Below are 21,482 nucleotides of genomic sequence, written 5' to 3' on the forward strand. Positions count from 1 at the left end.
GGTGTGTGGGTGTGTTTGTGTGTGTCCTGCGGTGGGTTGGCACCCTGCCCGGGATTGGTTCCTGCCTTGTGCCCTGTGTTGGCTGGGATTGGCTCCAGCAGACCCCCGTGACCCTGTGTTCAGATTCAGCGGGTTGGAAAATGGATGGATGGATGGATGGATGAAATAATGGAACAGCGATAAGAGATCGAATATATTGTCCGGATTTAAACTTTAAGTCGGCTAATTCGCGTTGCCATCAGGGAAAAGTAGTGTTTCTTCCCAATGACGAGGCGTATCCACGAAAAATAAAACATTTGTTCTTTGGTGAAAGTGAAATCCACATACGCGAGCGGCAGAGACGTGAAGTGGCTGGCGTGTAGCGCAGGCTTGGCGAGCAAAGTGAGCAGGGGGTTTGTCATAAATAAGTATTGTATGTTGATTTATGTGGGAGACCATTGCTTTGTGTGCTTTTCAGAGTGTTTTTTGGGAAAAATATTCAGCCCTGGGTAAAAAAGGGAAAAGTAAAAATATTTAGCCCTAAAAGAGTTACATAAAGCTTGGGAAGCCCCTTCAGCCATCACCAATGTGCAGCATCCACCCGGATGATGCAGTGGGCAATGGCAGCCATTTTGAAAATGATAAAGAGGAGAGGTAGTTAAGTGATTTTTTGTGTGTGATGGGGTGTGATTATGGGACAAACTGACCAGGCCATGATGGGCAATTTAGTCAGGACATTGGGAAACACCCCACAGATGTCCAACGATCTTTCGTGACGACAAAGAGTCAGGACCTCGGTTTAAATGCCTCATCCTAAGGACAAAACACATGGAACACAACACAGGCAGCCTACATACAGAGTCAAAACAAAAAACAAAGAATAATGCACACAATCTACACATGTAACATGAAGATAAATAAAAGAATGAACAATGAACCAAACAGACAGACATAACTCAAGAATCTGAAGATGTCAGTTTTCTTCGTAAAGCGCACAATGATTTGGCGTAATGGTAGGAAGGGGGCGGAGCTTACCAACAAACCGCTTTTTTATTTGTTTATTTTTTATTTCCCTAACAGGTTTTTAGTCTCAAATCAGTTAAACATTTTGCACATAACATGATCCCTAATTTATAGTCTAAATGAATTATTTTGAAAATTCAGAACTTTAATCCAAGGCATATACAGGGAGATTCACTCAAAAGATATTCTGTAATAAGTCTCTCACTAGGATGAAGCAATCTGAACGAAACAACGTGCAATGTGCTGCTCCGTATATGGAGCTTCAAACAATCCGGGATGCCCCTGCGTCGGAGCGATGAGATAGGCACTGGACAGCCGTTGTGACGTTTAACCTCCGTTTGCAACTTCTGGGTGCATACCGCCCGTACCCCTTCACTCAGTTACTTGACTTCTCATCAGGATGGTGGTGTACAGTATTGAGCAGCGCGTCTTCATGGTCACCAATTCGTTTAAGTGATGTCAGAATCAACTGAATGATTGTGAGTTAAAGGAAGGTTACTTCCAGCAAGATGGAGCAACATGTCACACATCAGCAAGGAGCATGGCAGAAATGGAGTCCTTCTTCGGCAACAGGGTAATTTCAAAGGGGCTTTGGCCACCAGATCTGACACCAACAGACTTCTTCCTTTGGGGTCTGCTCAAAGGAAGAGTCTATCGGAACAAGCCTCGCACTGTGGAAGATTTGAAGGAAAACATCCAACGTGAAATTGCTGCTCTTCCCCCCAAGATGGTTACCGATACGTTCAGGAACATGGAGCGCCGCATCGAAATGTGTCTGGCAGAAAATGGAAACCACTTCCAGCATCACAATGCAATCGATTACACGTACGTCAAGGTGTATAGAGCGTATTTATTTGGTTCAGATTGCTTCATCCTAATGGGAGTTACAACAGAATATTCAGGGCCTCTTTCAAGTGAATCTCCCTGTAGAATATTCTCAAACCTCAAGCTCATAACCCCCAGAAGCTGGGAATTTTCCTTTCCAGAGGATGCTGTTTGCCAACGACTTAAAGATTCACGTCCAGGGCACCTTAGTGAAGTGCAGCCTGACACAAAGCAAACCTCAGGCTTAGGAAGGAATGGCGCCCAGAAGACATTTCTCCTCAAGGACTGTAAACTCAACAGGGGGTTTGTGTACTCAGGCCGCAAAGCTCCCATGGAGAGAAGTGTGCGCTGAAAGCATAGGCAGAACAGGAGACTCCAGCACAGGCATGTCGTGTTACTTCAACAAATCACCAGGTGCTGATAGGTGCCATGGAGCACAGGAACACAAGAGAGGAGGAAGAGCGCCTCGGACTCAGCGGGCTTTGTACATGCAAGTCTGTTCCTGAAACAGCTGAGAGAAAGGGTCTCGGAAGGCCTTTTAACTTTTTCTGTTCTCGTGAAACTTTCATTCCTTTTGAAGATTATTGCTTACTTTTACTAAGATGGGCGAGTGTGAAGTAGAAGAGAAGAGAAAGTTGTGTTACTTTATAGTGAAATCCTGTTGGCTTTGTAAAGTAACTGCGGCAACGTTCATATTTACTGGCAGTCCAGCTGTAGTTTGTATATTGAACATGGATATAATGTACAATATCTATCTATCTATCTATCTATCTATCTATCTATCTATCTATCTATCTATCTATCTATCTATCTATCTATCTATCTATCTATCTATCTATCTATCTATCTATTATATAGTGCAATTCCTATCTATCTATCTATCTATCTATCTATCTATCTATCTATCTATCTATCTATCTATCTATCTATCTATCTATCTATCTATCTATCTATCTATCTATCTATCTATCTATCTATCTATATAGTGCCTTTCATATATCTATCTATCTATCTATCTATCTATCTATCTATCTATCTATCTATCTATCTATCTATCTATCTATCTATCTATCTATCTATCTATCTATCTATCTATCTATCTATCTATCTATCTATCTATCTATCTATCTATCTCACTGCAAAAGGTTCTAGTGAGTCCCCTTAAAGGATAAGTTAGGTATTTCCCAAGTCAAAGTTTTTTCTTCACAATTGATAGTTCTTTCTTTGTCCTTGAGTGAAATTTGGTGTTTCACAGAAGCTCTTTAAAGAAAGAAGAAATAAAAAGATTGATAAATAAACATCCATACACACAGCTGAAAGTTCATAAAATTAAGAAAATTAAAATGATAGATAGATAGATAGATAGATAGATAGATAGATAGATAGATAGATAGATAGATAGATAGATAGATAGATAGATAGATAGATAGATAGATACGCACACACTAAAGTCTGAACACATCTGAATGACTAAAAAGAAAGAAAATTTCTACCTTGGCAGTCCCAGTCCCAGGGTTACATGATGCAGACATATTGCTTTTGGTATAAAGGACCCCTAGTAGTGTTTCTTGACACACTTCTGTTGAAAAATTCTTTGTCTGAAAGTCCTCAGTGTGTCAGAGAGAGGATGTGCAGCGTTGTTCATAATGGTACTCAGTTTTGTTTTAATCTTCTCCTTTACTACAATCACTAGGGGGTCCAGAGTGCATCCCACAACTGAACCTGCTCTTTTAATTAGCTTCTTCATTCAGATGGCCCCTCCTGAAGTGATGTTACCAGCCCAACACACCACACTGGTTATCACGGAGTTGTAGAAGATGTGAAGGATGTCCTTCATTAGCTTGTTAGGCTGTGACATGTTCACAGTCATCGTTAGGAAAGCACAGGTAATGCAAAGCTGTTGAAATTCTCAGATCCCTCAAACTTTGTCCCAACAATCTGTCACTCTGAAAAATAAAAGAATTGACGCTCACAAAGCAGCAGAAGGTTACAAGAAGATAGCAAGGCGTTTTCAGGTCGCTGTTTCCTCAGTTCATATTGTTTGTAAGAAGTGGCAGTTAACAAGAATGGTGAAGGTCAAGTTGAAGTCTGGAAGTCCAAGAAAACTTTTTGAAAGAACTGCTCTTGGTTTGCTAGAAAAGGAAGTAAAACCCCCCGTTTGACTGCAAAAGACTTTCAGGAAGATTTAGCAGACTCTGGAGTGGTGGTCCACTGTTCTACTGTGCAGCGACACCTCAACAAATGTGACCATCATGGCAGAGTCAGCAGAAGAGAACCTTTCCTGTGTCCTCACCACATAAGAACACGTCTCCAACTATTAAGCATGGCGGTGGATCAATCAGGCTTTGGGCTTGTGTTGCGGCCAGTGGCACAGGGAACACATCATTGGTAGAGCGAAGAACGGACTCAGGTAAATACCAGCAAATTCTGGAAGCAAACATCACACCATCTGTTAAAAAGAGGAAGAGTCCTACAACATGATAACGAGCTGAAACACCCCTCCCAAGCTACAAGCCCCACCAACTTAAACATCATTGAAGATCTGTGGAGTGATCACAAAAGAGAGAGCAGCGCATGCAAGACGGCCCACGAATCTTTCAGAAGTAGAAGCCTTTTGCAAAGATGTATGGGTGGAAATACCCCAAGTAAGAACTGAAAGACTCTCAGCTGACATTTACAAGCTGTGATACTTACCAAATGGGGTCTTACTAAGTACTGACCATGTTGGGGGGGTCCAAACTTTTGCTTCAGGCCCTTCTCAGTTTTTTGGTATTTTGAACCTGTGAATGATAGAAATCAAAATGTAATCTTGTTTAATATATCAAAGAAATGTGTCATCTGGAGCTGTACGCCTATTGGTGATCAGTTCGTCTTCTGCTCTCTGCTCACTTAACTCTTTACAGTAACAGACATTTTAAACGGGGGGAGGGGCTTTACTTTTGTATGCCACTGTAGATTGAGGGGCAAAAATGGCAAGCGTGTCCATTTAAAATGAAATCGATAGCACAGTGAAGTGTGCAGAAGGTGCAGACTTTCGGATTCCACTGTAAAATGATGTTTTGATTGCCTGAAGCCCCTTTGGTTCCCGATGGTTGATCTTTGTAATTGTTGTCATATGTATTTTGTTTTGACCTTTGCCTGTCTTCCTCGGGTCTGGCCAGTCTGGTGTGTGTCTTCTGAGACAGTCAGCTCCCCGTTTGAAGAGTCGAAACTCCTGTTTTAGTGAAGCCAGGGGGCCGATTTGGATAATTGGAGCTCAGAAGCTCTGGGAGGATACGCGAGATGGTGTACATCTGAAAAAGAGAAGCATGTCTCTGTTGGGCAGGATGCGGTCTACGAGGCGGTTTCTCCTGCCAGCCAGTGAGCAATGCTCACATTGTCTTGCTCCTTAACAGAACGTTTCAGCTCTGACAGAATGGCAGGAAGAGAAAATGTGGCCGCCTAGTTCTAAACGGCAGTGATAAGTCTTGGGAAAAGGCTTCAGACGGACTCCCTCAACTTTTACCACAAGTGTGTGTGTGTGTGTGTGTGTGTGTGAAATAATAAGAAAAAGCTTTGCGTTCCTTGAGGTTACAGTCTCATATTAACAAATCAGCCTCAGACCACAATGAATGCTGTGAAACATTCTACCCAGAATGTGCCTTCTGGTTTTCTCGGACCCTCCCTCTCCATCTCTTTCCTAGTTCCTGAATCGAATTGCATTTATTTCAAGGAATAAGAGAAAGCAATCATCACAAGGGGAGGAAAAGAGTGAGTTCAGCCATCCATAAAATACGCAGACAGTGTGTGATGCAGAAACAGGGCTGTGTGAGCTTCCCTGGAACTTCTTCAACAAGAGACATTGACCAAGGACCTGTGACACATGGTCACTGTGCACCTCTCCTGTGAACCCCCCACACTCAAGTTTATCACCCTTCTTTTTTGGTTCATAGGATTCCAGCCAGAGTTCTTTAGGCATCTTGGTCCTGGTCACTTCAGCTGCCCCCCAGGTGTACTCCATCCTCTTAGCATCTGCCTTCATGTCACATTGCCAAGAGTTTCTTTCTCTTTCCCTTTTTCCCTGGAGGTCCCATGTAATGGCTTGTCTGGTGAGGCTAGAAGATTTGTCCTAACCATCTCCTCCTTCACTGGCTCTTGTCTTGTTTGCTGCCACAGTTCTTGGTTACTGATGGTATCTGGAGGATCCTTTTCAGACAAGTGTTGATAAAGGTCTGGATTTTCATAATGCTGGTAACAGTGGTCCTGCATGTCTCTGCTCCGTAAAGTAGGAACGACTTCATGTTGGTACTGAAGAGCCTTATCTTAACCCTTTCGGCCCTGACATCCTCTTACTAGTACATATATATGCAGCCGTTTTTGTAAAGCACAGGTCTGTTGGAACCGGGCATGCTACTATTAGTGCAGACTTGGAGAGACTGGCATACAGCCTGCCGAAACACAGAAATGAAACGAGAAGTATTTGGCAGCTATTGCATAATAATAGTGAGATATATATATATATATATATTTTTTTTTTCATTTTTGAGCTTCCTAAACACCTCAAAGGTAGAATATCTCACAGAATAATTTTTCCCATAAAAACAGAAAATCCAGGGCCAAACAGGTTCATTGTGATTGTGGCGGATCCCCAGCCATGGAAGGAATGGGGGAGAGAGGATTTTCAGGACAGTTTCTCCCCCAGACCAACAGAGGGCAGCCCTCTTGTCTTCTAGTGCTGCACGGGTCATGAGCATGGAAACTCAACTCTGCTGCTGCTAAACTGTGCAATGGTCTGCCTGCTACTGTAAGAGATCAGCTTTTAAATCGCGGCTGGAGACTCACTACTTCAGTTTAGCACACCCTGACTAGAGCTGCTGATTAACTGTGCAGACTGTATCTCTGTTGTTAGTTATTAGCACTTACAGTGCATCCGGAAAGTATTCACACATTTTGTTATGTTACAGCCTTATTCCAAAATGGATTGAATTCATTTTTTTTCTCAGAATTCTACACACAACACCCCATAATGACAATGTGAAAAAAGTTTACTTGAGATTTTTGCAAATGACACGGCCTTGTGTCTACCATCTTGCTGCTTTATCTTGTTACCTAGTGTCATAAAAGTTCCAACATTTGACTTATTTGATCCAAAGAATTACTGCCTTGTTTCTGATGTAGAAGGAGAATGGGCATCCTGGCCAGGTCTGAGGATATTTCATTACCCGGACGGGATTTCAGTGTGATAATGCAAGCGAATTGGCAGGCGGGATGAGGGAATAGATTTGTACCGTTGGTATGATTTAATGGGCGGATTAAGAAAGGCAAAGGATCAGGAGACATTTCATTCCCCATACACTAGGTGGCAGTGGTCCTGGAATGGTAACGCAGTCAGGATACCCGCAGGGGTGCTTGGGATTTGGAGTCTGAAAGTGAAGTCCTGTTTGAATATCGATAGAAAGCGCTGTCAGGGGAGGACCTCCCCACTTTGTCTATGGCCTGAATGTGCTCATTCAAGGATACAGCGTGACACCGGCAGAATTCCCGGGTCTGACTTAAAAGGGAATCCACTGCCTCACATCGGAGAGGCAGCAGGCAACACACAGCAGAGGTAGAGGAAGAATTGTGTAATTTGTATTGTAGTAGTAGCTGATATCTGGAGAGTGGATTGTGAGAAAATGTCTTGTGAGAATAAGTATCTTTAATTTTATTCTAAAAGTGTATGGCGTAATTCTGTGTTTTGGGTTTGGGGCTCAAGGGCGCCCCCTTGTGGTCATACTGGTTAATTACATTTTCTACAATCTTATCTTGCTCTCATCCAACTCTTAATGGTCATTGAAAATTACAGTTGCGGCACCCAGCCGGGCATGCGCCCAGGAAGACAGGAGGAGGGTTCATTACTCCTCCAGACCGCCAGGGGGCGTCTGCCCTGGTTGTGTTGGGGGCCACGGGTACAGGGCTTGAAAACCCAACCCTGTAGGAGCCCGTGATCACCGCCAGGGGGCGTCCCCCTGCCTGAAGGACCCTGGACCCCGGTACTTCCGCCACACCAGGAAGTACTGGGGGGAAGAAGAGAGGGAACACCCGGAGTGCTTCCGGGAGGAGAGCCGGCACTTCTGCCACACTGGGGCGAGTCCGCGGGATGGCCGGTGCACACCTGGAGCACATCTGGGAAGGAATAAAAGGGGCCGCCTCCCTTCATTTGGGGCTGGAGTCGGGTGGAAGCAGGACAAGGTTCAAGAAAGAGAGAAGGAGGCGGTCCGAAGAGGCAAAGTGGTTGGCCTGGACTTTGGGGAAGATTGGGGTTTGTGGCACAATAATTGTACATATTAGTGTAAATAAACATGTGGTGGTGCAAAATAACATGTCTGAATGTCTGTATCCGGGTCAAGTTCCACACAGTGAAGCACATTCAAATTCCACGCGTGTTCCACAGTGTCTGAGGAGTCCAGTCTTTGAAGCATTCTCTGACAATAACCCTAGTTCTCTAATCGGAATAAAGGTCTACATGGCATTTTAGAAATCAGGTTTTTGTAAAGAATCTTGTAATTGACGCACTTGTAAATACGCTGACTGTTTTGTCCACCTACACTTTTCTTATCACACAAAACTCCAGTCAGATCTTTTCCACTTCTGCCACTTCCACCTCACATCATTTATCCCAAATATTTCAGTGTATTTCCTGTGCAATTGGTAATTCTTATGGTCTCATCTTTTTTTTGTTGACAACATTATTATAAAAGTTTGATGTGGAAGAAATGAGAATGTTGAGATGGATGTGTTGAGTTACAAAACAAGAATGGACTAAGAAATGGGGGCAATCAGAGGAACAACAAAAGTGGGAGAGAAAGTACAGGAAAGTAGGCTGAAGTGGTATGGACGTGTGATGAGGGGAGACAAGGAAGATATGGGCAAAAGAATGATGGGAGTGGAAGTCCAGAGGAAGAGAAAGTGAGGGCGGCCAAAGTGGAGGTGGATGGATAAAGTAAAAGAAGATCTGAAGGAAAATGGCTTGACTGGCAAGGAGGTGCAGGTGGAGCTGTATGGAGAAGGTTGATAAAACACATTGACCCCACATTGAATTGAGAAAAGATGAAGAGGAAGGAGAAGAAGACTGTCAGACTTACGGGCCTGTGTCTTAAATCTTTTACTTTCTCATGCCTTTTGCTATTTAATCTTCCACTACAATCAGATCATCAGCATATAGCATGTCCAATGGAACTTCTTCAAATTCACTTACTACTTCCATAGCAAGCAATGGACTCAGACAAACCTCTTGATGTATACCAACTTGGATTTCAAGGAATGTCCTGCTTCCATTTCCACTTCTAACTGTTGAACTTTTCCAGACTTCCTTTCCTTCTTAGACTCCGATACATCACATCACTTGGCACTCGCTCAACAGGATTCTCTAAGTCAACAAATTGATCAATGGAGATAGAAGGCCTTGCTTGAGGATTACTTTCTGAAAATCTGACTTCTCCTCCCTCTCCTTCCATTGCCATCTTTTGTCTTGTCCTCAGAGAGGAGCTCAGCATCAGAGTGAATGGCTACTTGATGAATTACGACCCCCTCTATAAGGGACATTCTGTGGCTAGCATTTTACCCGTCTGTCCTCCTTGAAGGCAGGCCTTAAATGGGTCTCTGGACTTCTTTTTGTTTTCAGTTGTTGCTTTCTTGTATACATAGTATAGAGAAAGTATAGGAATCGTGGAAAAATTCAACCTCGAGATTTTGATGAATCTTGACGTTTTAGACCTTCCTGTGTTTTTGAAATTATGTCTGTCTGTGTGTCTGTGTGTATACATGATAACTCACACGCTCTGACCTCGGCCAATGAGACTTTGTACACCTACTTTATATCAAAAATAAGGAATCCTATCACCTGTTGGGCCGTCTTCCAGTGACTGGAAATGGTACTTTCACTGAACACATTTCAGATTTTTTCAAGTAAACTATGGCTATAAATAAAGATATATGATTCAAATTTTATGTGGATATCAAAAATGACAAAAAATAAGTAGATATGAAATTTGAGAAAAGTAGTGGAACTGGCAGTGGTACTTTAACTGAATACTTTTCTGAATTTTCAAGTAAACTATGGTTTAATTACAGATAGACTAGGGGGCTTTGCCCCCTGCTCGCTTTGCTTGCCAACCCCCCTGCCTGTGCTGTGCGCCAGCCTCATTGCGGTTCTGTCACTCGCGTATGGTGATGCGGTTGTGCAATTTAAACAGATTTTTATTTTCATGGGAATTGTTACATATGCATAATAGAACTATTTTACATTACAGTGAGTAATTAGCCATACAGTATTAAAAAAGAGTACAACGTAATAATTTGAAAATAAATTAAGTTTCATGTTGCGTTTGAGTTATTCGTTGCGTTATACATTTTTGTTCAGTTTAGCTTTGAAATTAACACGCAAATACTTTTTAAGTTTACACTTTTACTGTAAAACTTCAGTAAAAACATTTTTTGAATTACATTTTCGTCAATATTGCATTGAATTTTGATTCTGTGTTTGGACTTTCATCGTGACAACGCAATGTATAACTGCCCGTTAGTGAATTTCGTTTAACCTATTAAATAAAATGACTTTTCGAATGTTTGTCTCTGAAATTTGTTAATTTTCTTTGCAAAAGCTATTCTAATGGGAAACTGTTAACGTTTTAATACGAGTGGCAAATTGTGACAGATAGGGGGTGCTGTCAACCCCTGAACCTGCAGACAACATGTTCTGACACCAGGTAAAAGTCTAATAATTAAATTTATTATAATAATAATGTTCACAAAGCACCTCCACTCCACACTACTCAATAAATCAATAATTATCACAATACAATCCTCCACTCCCAGCAGCTCTGTTCCACATCCTCCCAACTCGGCTCATTGCTGGGATCTCCCACAGTCCTTTTATATTCCTCGACCCGGAAGTGCCTCTGTCCCTCAGTCCACGTGATTTCATAGCACTTCCAGGTCAGATGAAATCTTCTTCTTTTCCTTCAGCCCGGAAGTACTTCATTTCTTCCGTCCTCATGATGAGGTAGTACTTCCGGGCTATATGGAAAATACAAATCCCCGTGCCTCCCTGCAGCATCCCCTGGCGGCCCCCACGGTATCCAGCAGGGCTGTGAAGTAGAACTCCAATGTCCATGATGCCTTGCGGGAATTCGGGGCCGCTCCATGTTGCAGGGAGGACTCCATCTAGCGGCGTGGGGGTATTGGCCAGGATAAACTGCCGGCCATATATCACAATATCAAGATCTCCTTTGTTGTGTAATGTTATCCCCTGAAGATGTACTACATTACCTTTCATGGATACATCCTTTTTTCAACAATTTGGGCGGTGGAAGACCAGACAGTGTTAACAGTTGTAGATATTCTTCATGATATTGTAAGTTGATGTTTTCATCTTCCGCATGATCACCACCAACTGTTTCTGCATAGTCTATTGATACGCATTTAACCAATTTGCCGTGTAACCGATCGACATTTTGTGCGTAAATCCATTTGACTTCACAGTTTCTTAGTGCTAGGATTGCACGTCTACTCATTTCTTCTGTTGATAACCCTTCATGATGAAATTCTTCAATAAGATTTGGACATAATACATCTTTTTTAATTGGGAACTTAAAGTGAGGAAAACGTTAAAATTTATAAGAGCTGAGAGTGCAGGAACTGCGTCTGACAAAAGCATTCACACGAATGAGAGGTGAAAGGGCCGTGTGCGTGGTTGAAAATGGTTGAGAGGAGGGTGGGTTTAAAAAATATTTAGAATGATAAAAAGCAAACAGATATGAAATTTGAGGAAAATTACTCAATCATAAATAGTATTTTATTAAAACAACCATACAAATTTTTTGTATACTGAAAATATAAATGTGTACATGAAATTAAAAACTGTATTCAATATATTCTTTCTATAACTATAATTAATTTTATTTTAATTTATACATCAACAGTTTAACAATAACATGTAAACATTGAACATGGCATGTAAATATAAAGATGTAATGGGAACAATAAGCTCCTACGTCCCCGTCGTGTTCCTGGTAACTTTATGATTTTTTTTTTTATTTCCACCATCATTATCATAATTAAATGTAGCTAAATGTGGTTTTACCTATAGCAATGTATTGCAAAAAATCTCTCTCTATATTTAAAATCCAACGTCTGTCTTTCTGTTCGCTTTTCACGAGAGAACTACTTAACGGACTTAGATCTTTTTTTTCTAGAATTTGCTTGAACATTCTGGTTGATTTTGTGACTTCTCTCATCGCGCTAAGAATCCGAGTTTACTTGCAGCACCGATTTATTTGTGCAAATCCGAGACAGAGGCTGAGGGGAAGGGGAAAGGGTGACGTCAGGAGTGGGGAGCCGGGCGGGACCCTCGTCACTCATACGCCAGCCTCTGTTCGAGTCGCTCTACCTCTGGCCACATTTTGGAGTGTTCCTTGCCTCCGCTTAGCTAGTGATGCCTGTTTGTTTATTGAATTTTAAAGTCTGTCCTGTTTCACTTTTAGAGCCGTGGGGGACCAGCTAATATATCTTCTTATAGAATACGCTACCATGGCTGTTCATTTGTCTGTCCAGGATTTGAAATCACCTTTAGCTCACAAACCATTTGACCTGAAATTTGGTACACATATACTATCAGTATGCTGCTGCTGAAGAATGTGAATTTCCCATTGGGATTAATAAAGTATCTATCTATCTATCTATCTATCTATCTATCTATCTATCTATCTATCTATCTATCTATCTATCTATCTATCTATCTATCTATCTATCTATCTATCTATCTATCTATCTATCTATCTATCTATCTATCTATCTATCTATCTATCTATCTATCTATCTATCTATCTATCTATCTATCTATCTATCTATCTATCTATCTATCTACATGACGTCTGCTATCCGCTTTCAGAGTGATGATTGAACTCCAAGGTTATTCCTTTTTTTATTTTTATTTTATTGTAAAATCAACTCTCAGCAGCGCGCAGCAGGGTGGCCGTGTGGCGCAGGTGTACAGGCGCTGTTCTCATCCTTACCACCTTCACCGTCACTTCCTCTACCTCTTCATGTCTTAACTCATTCTTGAGGTAGATTGAAGACTTAAGTGCCAGCTTAAGTGAAAAATTAAAGAAAACATACTAAGCAATTGCAACACAAACACTGACTTAATCAGTTTTAACGCGAAAAGATGCCAACGGAAGAAGAGAAGAAGCGGGCCGCTAGGGTGGAGAAAAGAAGAGCCGCTCAGGAACAGCAAGTGCATCAACCTCTGAGCAAACGAATGGTAAACGTACAGGGTGGTCCAGATCTAATTATGCAACTGTTTGACTGACAATCGTCTCCCCGCCATTACGGAATGCAGGGCAGGTGCTGCCATCTATCGGCAACAAAACGAATTTTAAGTGAAATCTCTATGTGCAGGGCAGGTGCTGTGAATTCTCTATGTAATAAACTGAATAAGTTATAGCGTAATGAAAATTGCATAATTAGATCTGGACCACCCTATATAGAAGAAAGAGGATGAAAACTAAGAACGCTCAAGTCAAGTGCATTCACTGCACGTGATCGTTCCCGCAGTGCGCCGTTACTGGTTTATAATACTAACACTTTTTCTATTTCTAAGTGACTATAACTCTTTTTACTTTACACGTAATCTAGGTAGTGCATATGCAATAGTGAAAAAATTACACCACCGTTTTCGACCTCAATAAGTGCGAAAATATCATTTTGACATAAAGTTTGATTATAAATAGTAATAAATGATTGTTTATCGATATTATCAATTAGTTATGATAAGAAACAAAGAGATACTGCATGATATTTGAGAAACGTTGCGCAACTGTCTCAGTATATGAGAAAGTCGAAGGGAGCACATGACCGATTTTTTTGTGTTTTGCCTTTTGGGACCACCACGACCCTCAGCATAGCTGGAAACGGAGGATCTGTCTGAGGAAGAGGGAGTTGGACGTGCTAATGCAGTGGTCTGACCTGCAGTTTATTGCTACATGTCTTTTCCTTAAGGGAGGCACTGGATTTGGCTTAGTGGTGTTCCCAATTGATATGGAATATCGTATGAAGCCATCACTGACTGAGTCTGTCAGGTAGAAGTGACACCAGCAGTCACGTATGGGGCCTATGAAAACAGTCAAAGCCTTTGACATTAGCATTTTATTGTTATACAACCTTGAATCCCAATTTAATTTTGCTTTTTTGAGGCTGAACAACAGAAAAAAGACTCTTTAATGTCAAAGTAAAAACAAATTTCTGCAAAGTGGTCTAAAAGGATTGTAAATATAACACACAATAATAATTATTTACACGTATATAGCACTTTTCTCACTCCTCAAAGCACTTCATGCAGGGAGGACCTGGGATACAAACCTATGATCTCCTTACTGTGAGGCACCCCCTTTAGTATGAAACATGGAAATCATCACTTTGGAGAGCCAACAGGCTTTAGAAATCAAAGAAAAGGTTCAATGGCGGTCACCTGTCGGGGGCTTGTAGTCGAAATGCACCTGATTGTGGAAGGACCAACATGTGGGGAGTCAGTATGGTGGGCTAACCCACACAATGAAGACAAAGGAACACAACATGCAACTTGGTGAAAAGCACAAGTCAGGGGGTGGAGACAAGAAAACATCCAAGTCACAGAATACCCAGAATGAAGACATGGAAAAAGTGTGGCCGAGCTGGAAATCTGCTTAGACCAGGAAATCCACAGAAACTGAGTGATCGTGCAAGAAGAAGACGAATGAAGGGAGGTCACCAAAAGGCCTCTGAGAACTCTGAAGGAGGTACAAGCTGCGGTGCAGACCACAACTGGGCCTGGTTGAAGTCACTGCTTTATGGTAGAGCAAAGAGAAAAAACACACAAGACATCTCGGCAGAAGACACATAGGAGACTCTGAAGTAAGATGGAAGAAGGTTCTGTGATCTGATGAGACCAAAATTGAACTTCTTATCCATCAGAATAAATACCATGTTACACTACACATTGTCAAAAACACACCATTCTCACGGTGAAGCGTGGTGATGGCAGCATCAACGCTTCTCTGCAGCAGGCCCTGGAAGGCTTCATTCATTCCTTCATTTTCCACTGTTTATCTAAAGTTGGGTCATAGGGGTCTTAGCAGTGAAGCCCAAATGTCCAGTTCCCCATCCACACTTGCCAGTTCTATCTATCTATCTATCTATCTATCTATCTATCTATCTATCTATCTATCTATCTATCTATCTATCTATCTATCTATCTATCTATCTATCTATCTATCTATCTATCTATCTATCTATCTATCTATCTATCTATCTATCTATCTATCTATCATATAGTGCCTTTCACCCTATCTATCTATCTTTCTATATATCTATCTATCTATCTATCTGTCTATCTATCTATCTGTCTATCTGTCTGTCTGTCTATCATATAGTGCCTTTCACCCTATCTATCTATCTATCTATCTATCTATCTATCTATCTATCTATCTATCTTTCTACCTATCTATCTATCTATCTATCTATCATATATCTATCTATCTATCTATCTATCTATCTATCTATCTATCTATCTATCTATCTATCTATCTATCTATCTATCTATCTATCTATCTATCTATCTATCTATCTATCTATCTATCTATCTATCTATCTATCTATCTATCCATCCCACACTGAGCTCTAAGCGGTGGGTGACATCTTTAGTTTGGTTTGTAGCCAACCCTGATGCAATAGTTCTTCTTTTTTTTGTTGCAGTCGGAAGACAGTTTAACCCTGAGGGGGCTGCTGGAGGGGGTCTGATCTTTCCTCTTCCTTCATTTTCTCTGGCCCTCCGAGGCCTCATTAAAGTACATACCCCGCAGTGGAGATTCCAGTGTGACTTCAGCAGTTTACTCCTGTAATTTACCACTCAACGTGCTTATTTGTCTTAAACAACAAGCAGTTTACAAATCTATCGCTGTGCTATCTGTCATTGATGATTTAGGAAGCAGGCAGAGATCTTCTCATCTGGAGAGACATCTTTATTCTGGCCAGAGCCACATCTTTAGTTTCACTGCTGCACCCTTTATGTGATAAATTAACGATCTTGGGCACTGGAATCCTTTTGGCTGTTTGAGACAATGGGATTTTTTCACCCTTAGGGTTTCCATCATTTTCTAAACCTGCTGCTTTTTTTCCAGTTGCAGGGTCACGTGATGCTGAAGCCATTCCTAGCAGCACTGAGTCCAAAGCCTAAACCGTCTGTCACAGGACACCCCCACTCATGACATCTGCATGTCTATGGGATGTGGGAGGACGCAGAGAGAGAACATGCAAACTACTCGCCACTTGGCCGCCATATATAGAGAAGAAGTGATTAGTAGTGGGGTGGCGCAGTGGTAGCGCTGCTGCCTCACAGTATGGAGACCAGGGTCCTCCCTGTGTGTAGTCTGCACGTTCTCCCAGTGTCTGCGTGGGTTTCCTCCCACTGTCCAAAGATATACAGGTCAGGTGATTGGGCAATCCTAAATTGTGACTGGGGTATGAGTTTGGATGTGCATGCACCCTGTGCTAGCTGGGATGGGTGCCAGCAGACCCCTGTGACCCTGCTCAGGACTGAGCAGGTTAGAAAATGACTGACAGACTGATTAGTAGTGGTGGGATATCCAATCAGCACATTTTTCATGTAATAATTCTTTCTTTCCTCTTTATTGACAGCGATCCTATTCCTTGGTTTTAGAAATCTTGGGCTACGGTAACAGAACAGCAAGGCAAGGTGAGTGGACATTTTTTGACTTTCAAGTGTGATGTCACGTCACTGTCTTATCTTAACACTCTCAATGTCAAATCTGACTTATTTTTGAGTTTGAAATCTATAAAAGCTCCCTATATCTCATCTGTTCATGGTGAAGCTTTATGCCTTTCCCTACATTTCTCCAAATTATTGAAAAGAAGAAAAAAAAAAAGTTAACTATAGCATAATTTGTACAGTTACTATATATTTTATATATATACAGTATATATATATATTTGCCTTGCCTTTTCCTTTAGTGTAGTTTGTTTGCTCACCCCCCATAAAAACATCTCAGAAATGTGAAGTGCGCTGAATTTACAAAAAGGAAAACAAGCTCCCAAAAGTCAAGTTTTTGCACATCAGCTATGCCTTTTGTACACTAATGTGTCATTCGCGTCACTTCTGATCCACCATTGACTTTAATGAATTTTACTTTTCCTTTAGGGTTCTTAGTTGGTAAAAATATCGTGGATGGCATCTTTTGAGTTCAGAAACGTGAAGAGTTTTAGTAACTTTAAAAAAAGCAAAACATTTTTCAAAGTTACATTTTTGTTTAACTGCCATGTCCTTTGGGTCAGTTTTGACCCACCATTGACTTTAATGGATTTTCCAATACATTTAAGGTGCTTGATTTGTTCACAGCCCACAGTTTAACATCTGTGGCAGAGCGAAGGGCGCTCAGCAGGCTCCTATCAATCATGGAGAATCCACTGCATCCACTTAATAGTATCATCTCCAGACAGAGGAGCAGCTTCAGCGACAGACTGCTGTCACTGTCCCGCTCCACTGACAGATTGAGGAGATCGGTCCTCCCCCAAACTATGCGACTCTTTAATTCCACCCGGGGGGTAAACGTTAATATTTAACATTATACATAGTTATTGTCTATTTTTTCACCTGCATTATTATCATTCTTTAATTTAATATTATTTATTGTATCAGTATGCTGCTGCTGAAGAATGTGAATTTCCCATTGGGATTAATAAAGTATCTATCTATCTATCTATCTATCTATCTATCTATCTATCTATCTATCTATCTATCTATCTATCTATCTATCTATCTATCTATCTATCTATCTATCTATCTATCTATCTATCTATCTATCTATCTATCTATCTATCTAAAACACTGTTCTAAATGGGAGGATCATCACTATATGTCATCTGCGTGGGTTTACTCCTGGTGCTCCGGTTTCCTCCTGGTGTCCAAGGACATGCATGTCAGGTGAACTGGCAATCCTAAACTGGCCCTAATATGTAATTAGTATGTGTGTGTGTGTGCCCTGCTATGGACTGGCGGCCTGCCTTGTGCCCTACACTAGCTGGAATGGGCTCCAGCAGACCCCTGTGACCCTGTTCAGGAATAAGCACATTAGAAAATGACTGACTGACTACATGTTATGATGGTCAATCGATATAACACAGGTTTGGGGTCAAAAATTTGATATGCAGGCTACTTAAAAAGCGGTGTGACACTTGGGTCAAAAAGACCCGGAAGGCACAGAATCGAGTCAGCTGTTATGAGGGTATAACTCATGGCTCATGGACCCCAGTGCTTTCTGTTGTATCTTAGAGCTTAGCTGACATGGGCTGAGCTCTTTTAATCTTATCAGTACTTTAAGAGAAAAAGAATGAAGTAGTGAGACTAGCAGGAGTGGAGTTAGTGAAGTTAACCAGTTTGGTCCACCAGGGGGCGTAGCGCTCACCAAACCCGACACAGACAGGCTGAGATGCAAGTTCAACACTGCACGTTGTTTTATTCTTCAGTGGGGATGCGTTTTTCTTTTTGCTCCCCTCTATACAGCACAGTACAAACGTACCAAATACAAATAAAATTTCTTTCTTTCTTTCTTTCTTTCTTTCTTTCTTTCTTTCTTTCTTTCTTTCTTTCTTTCTTTCTTTCTTTCTTTCTTTCTTTCTTTCTTTCTTTCTTTCTTTCTCTACTTTGCCTCCATTTATCCTCACAAGGTTTGTCCTCAACCACCCAACTCTGGCTTCTTTCTTTCTTTCTTTCTTTCTTTCTTTCTTTCTTTCTTTCTTTCTTTCTTTCTTTCTTTCTTTCTTTCTTTCTTTCCATGTCACCACCCGACTCCAGCTCCCTGATTGGTGGTGACATGGCTCCTTTTATAGCACACCCACTTCCGGGTGCGGTTCTTCCAAGGACCCTGCTGCACCTGCTGCACCCTCTGGCTACAACTACAGCTCCCAGAATGCCCTGTAGGGATCAGTGGTGCTGCAGCAACCTTCAGGGACTGCCCTCTAGTGTCCTGGGGTAGATAATGACTCCAATGTGCTCTGTCCCTCAGTCCTTCCACCCAGACGGAACGCCGGTACTGGTCATCTGTCATATGAAACAAGCATCAGTATCTTCATCTCTTTTTGGTACATGTTAGAAACACATGGACTCCACACTTAACGCCCCCCCCCCCCACGGTCCTGCCAGAATAAAGGCTCTAGCCCCAGTAGTCTGCATGTACCAGCAGGTTGCTGTGCCACATTTGTTTGCCTGAGCTGTCATTTTTCTTCTTCCTATCATATAATCACCTTCTGCAGTTTGCTTCACGCTCAGCAGATGTTGTTACTCTTCTTTTTCTTTTATCCCTGTCACCCACTCGATCAATTTCCCTATGCAGTTTGCTATAGAAAAGATGCACACCCTACATTTTTTAAAATTTGTCTTCCTTCACTAATCTGCATCACATCAGAAGCTTTTGACTACGACCAAGATTAAAGTCCAAGCCCCAGTGGTTCACGAGTAATCACATGGCAGACGGACACAACCCTTTGCATTTCAAGTCTGTGTATTTGTGGTCAAGGATGTTTGTAAGGCAAGACTGTCTTGGCAGTGACAAGTGCACCCCTGAAAGTGCCAGACACTTCACAACTGTAGAAATGTGTTTGTTCCAAGGGGGAATTTTTTGGATATTTACAGAAGCTCAACGATTATTTAATGCATAACTATTGTGACCAGAAGGGTGGGTAGCAGAAACCCCCCAGAAACACAACTACACAATACAGTCCAGGGTTCAAAGATCTTCTTTATTATTTTTACTTCCACAATTCTCCCAATTCTGTTCTTTAATAAGACAATCATCAAAAAACGACACTTTTACCTCCTTCCACACCTCCCGATTCTGACAACTCTTACAGGAGACTCGACTTCTTTTATGCCAGACCCAGGAGTACTTCCGATGCCACAGCACTGCCCACTGGAAGCCCTTCAATTAAAGAGGTCATACCAACCCTTTATGTCTGGCGGCACCCAAGAACCCCATAGGACTCCAACGCCTAGCCTGCCCTGTGGATATTCTGATGGGTTATCCTACCAATGGGATGCTGCCACCTTGTGTACTGGGGGAGAAAATAACTTTGGGCGGCAGGCACCTCTTGTCCTTCCATCATGGCTTCCTTTTTTTGGCTGGAAGCCAACCTCCATTCCAGCCAGGATGCCCATCTGTCCCCCACGACACTCACACTGCATAAACCTTATGGGGGGCACTGTAGATAAACAGTGTAACAAAGGCGCTATATAGGCACCCGACCCGACACAGATAGACACCGAGGCACGTATAACCAAACAAGACTTTTATTTTTCTTCACCCGTGGGCGCCCATCTTCCCCGTGACCCACAGGCAATTCACAGTCCACAAGCACAATTACCACAACACCAACAGTTTCTCCCTTTTACCACCACTCCTCCTCAAGCTTCGTCTCCTTCCTCCAAACTCTGGCTCCTCGAGTGGTGGTGGCTGGCCCTTTTCATATCCCACCCAGAAGCGTTCCAGGTGCTTGACCATCTGGTCCTAATTGCCCTTCTGGGTGGGGCTGAAGATACGTCCAGCTGGGCTAATGACTCCATGCAGCTCCCCCTAGTGGCCATCCGAGCCCCCAACCAGGCTGTGGAGGACTCTATCTCCCATTAAGCCATGCGAGAGGTTGGGGGATCACTGTCCGCCAGGGAGGCTGCCACCAAGCATCCCGGGGGAGGTATTGAGCTGCCCGTGGTTGCTCCCCCGGAACAGATGCAAAAAGGGAGTCCCTCTCGGGCATGGGACCAGGCTGTCCGCCACAACAGTTTAAATTATGTGTTCCTGGAACTGTTATTCTTGCATTCTGGAGAGGCTAAAGTGATGTCATTCGGACCCTCAGGCTTGCAGGTTCCATGATTTGCTCCGTATTTCAAATCTGAGTTATTTGAAATATTTTGGAAATTAGGAAAAACTGTCCTATAAAAATGAGTCCGGTGAGTCTTTTTAAATAAGATAAAAATAAATAAGTAAAAACCTAAATAAAAACCCTGTGGTTAGCACCATGGATCCAGTGGGTTTGATCCTGGGACCACTCAGCGTCCATGTGGAGTCTGCACCTTGACGTTGTTCCCTCTCCATCTTGACGTTGATGTGGTGTTTTCTCCTCCATTTTCATGTCTGCTTAGATTGGATCAAATGGCTCTTCTGACTTGGCGACATGTGAGTGACGATGTCGGTGGGCCACTCCATGTCCTGTGATGGACAGACGGCTCGTTCATGCAGTGTGCCCGACGCTGCTAAGATCGGCTCCGCAGGCCTGCGATTCTACTTTCCCCCTCAAAGTGCTTTGAGAAAGTTTAATTATGTAAAATGGAAGAATGATTTGTGCACGGCAAGAGAACGGAATAAATCAAAAGATGTCATCCTAGAATGTTACTTTGTACTTGGGCACACGCCTTTACCCAAGGCGGCTTGCAAGGTCAGGATTCATTACGATTATTTACCCTGGTTATTTACAACTGAAGCCTGAGCACTGAGACAAGCAGTGAGTCAGACGTGGGGATCAAATGGACCACCGCCTCCAGCGACCCAGCCATTACACCACACTGCCGGCACACCCAATCATTTCACTTTTTG

At 42.3% G+C, this 21,482-nt stretch overlaps 1 protein-coding gene across 1 annotated transcript in view; it reads left to right on the top strand.

The window, feature by feature from the left end:
• Positions 1-21,482, top strand: part of LOC114647652 (protein jagged-1b) — a 254,043-nt gene that overhangs the window by 129,117 nt on the left and 103,444 nt on the right. Inside the window, exon 3 of the mRNA XM_051919226.1 lies at positions 16,519-16,576. Within this exon, the coding sequence (XP_051775186.1) occupies positions 16,519-16,576 (58 nt within the window). The remainder of the gene's footprint in view (positions 1-16,518; positions 16,577-21,482) is intronic.

This window comes from Erpetoichthys calabaricus, chromosome 1, assembly GCF_900747795.2.
Source record: "Erpetoichthys calabaricus chromosome 1, fErpCal1.3, whole genome shotgun sequence".
NCBI classification, from domain to species: Eukaryota; Metazoa; Chordata; class Cladistia; order Polypteriformes; family Polypteridae; genus Erpetoichthys; species Erpetoichthys calabaricus.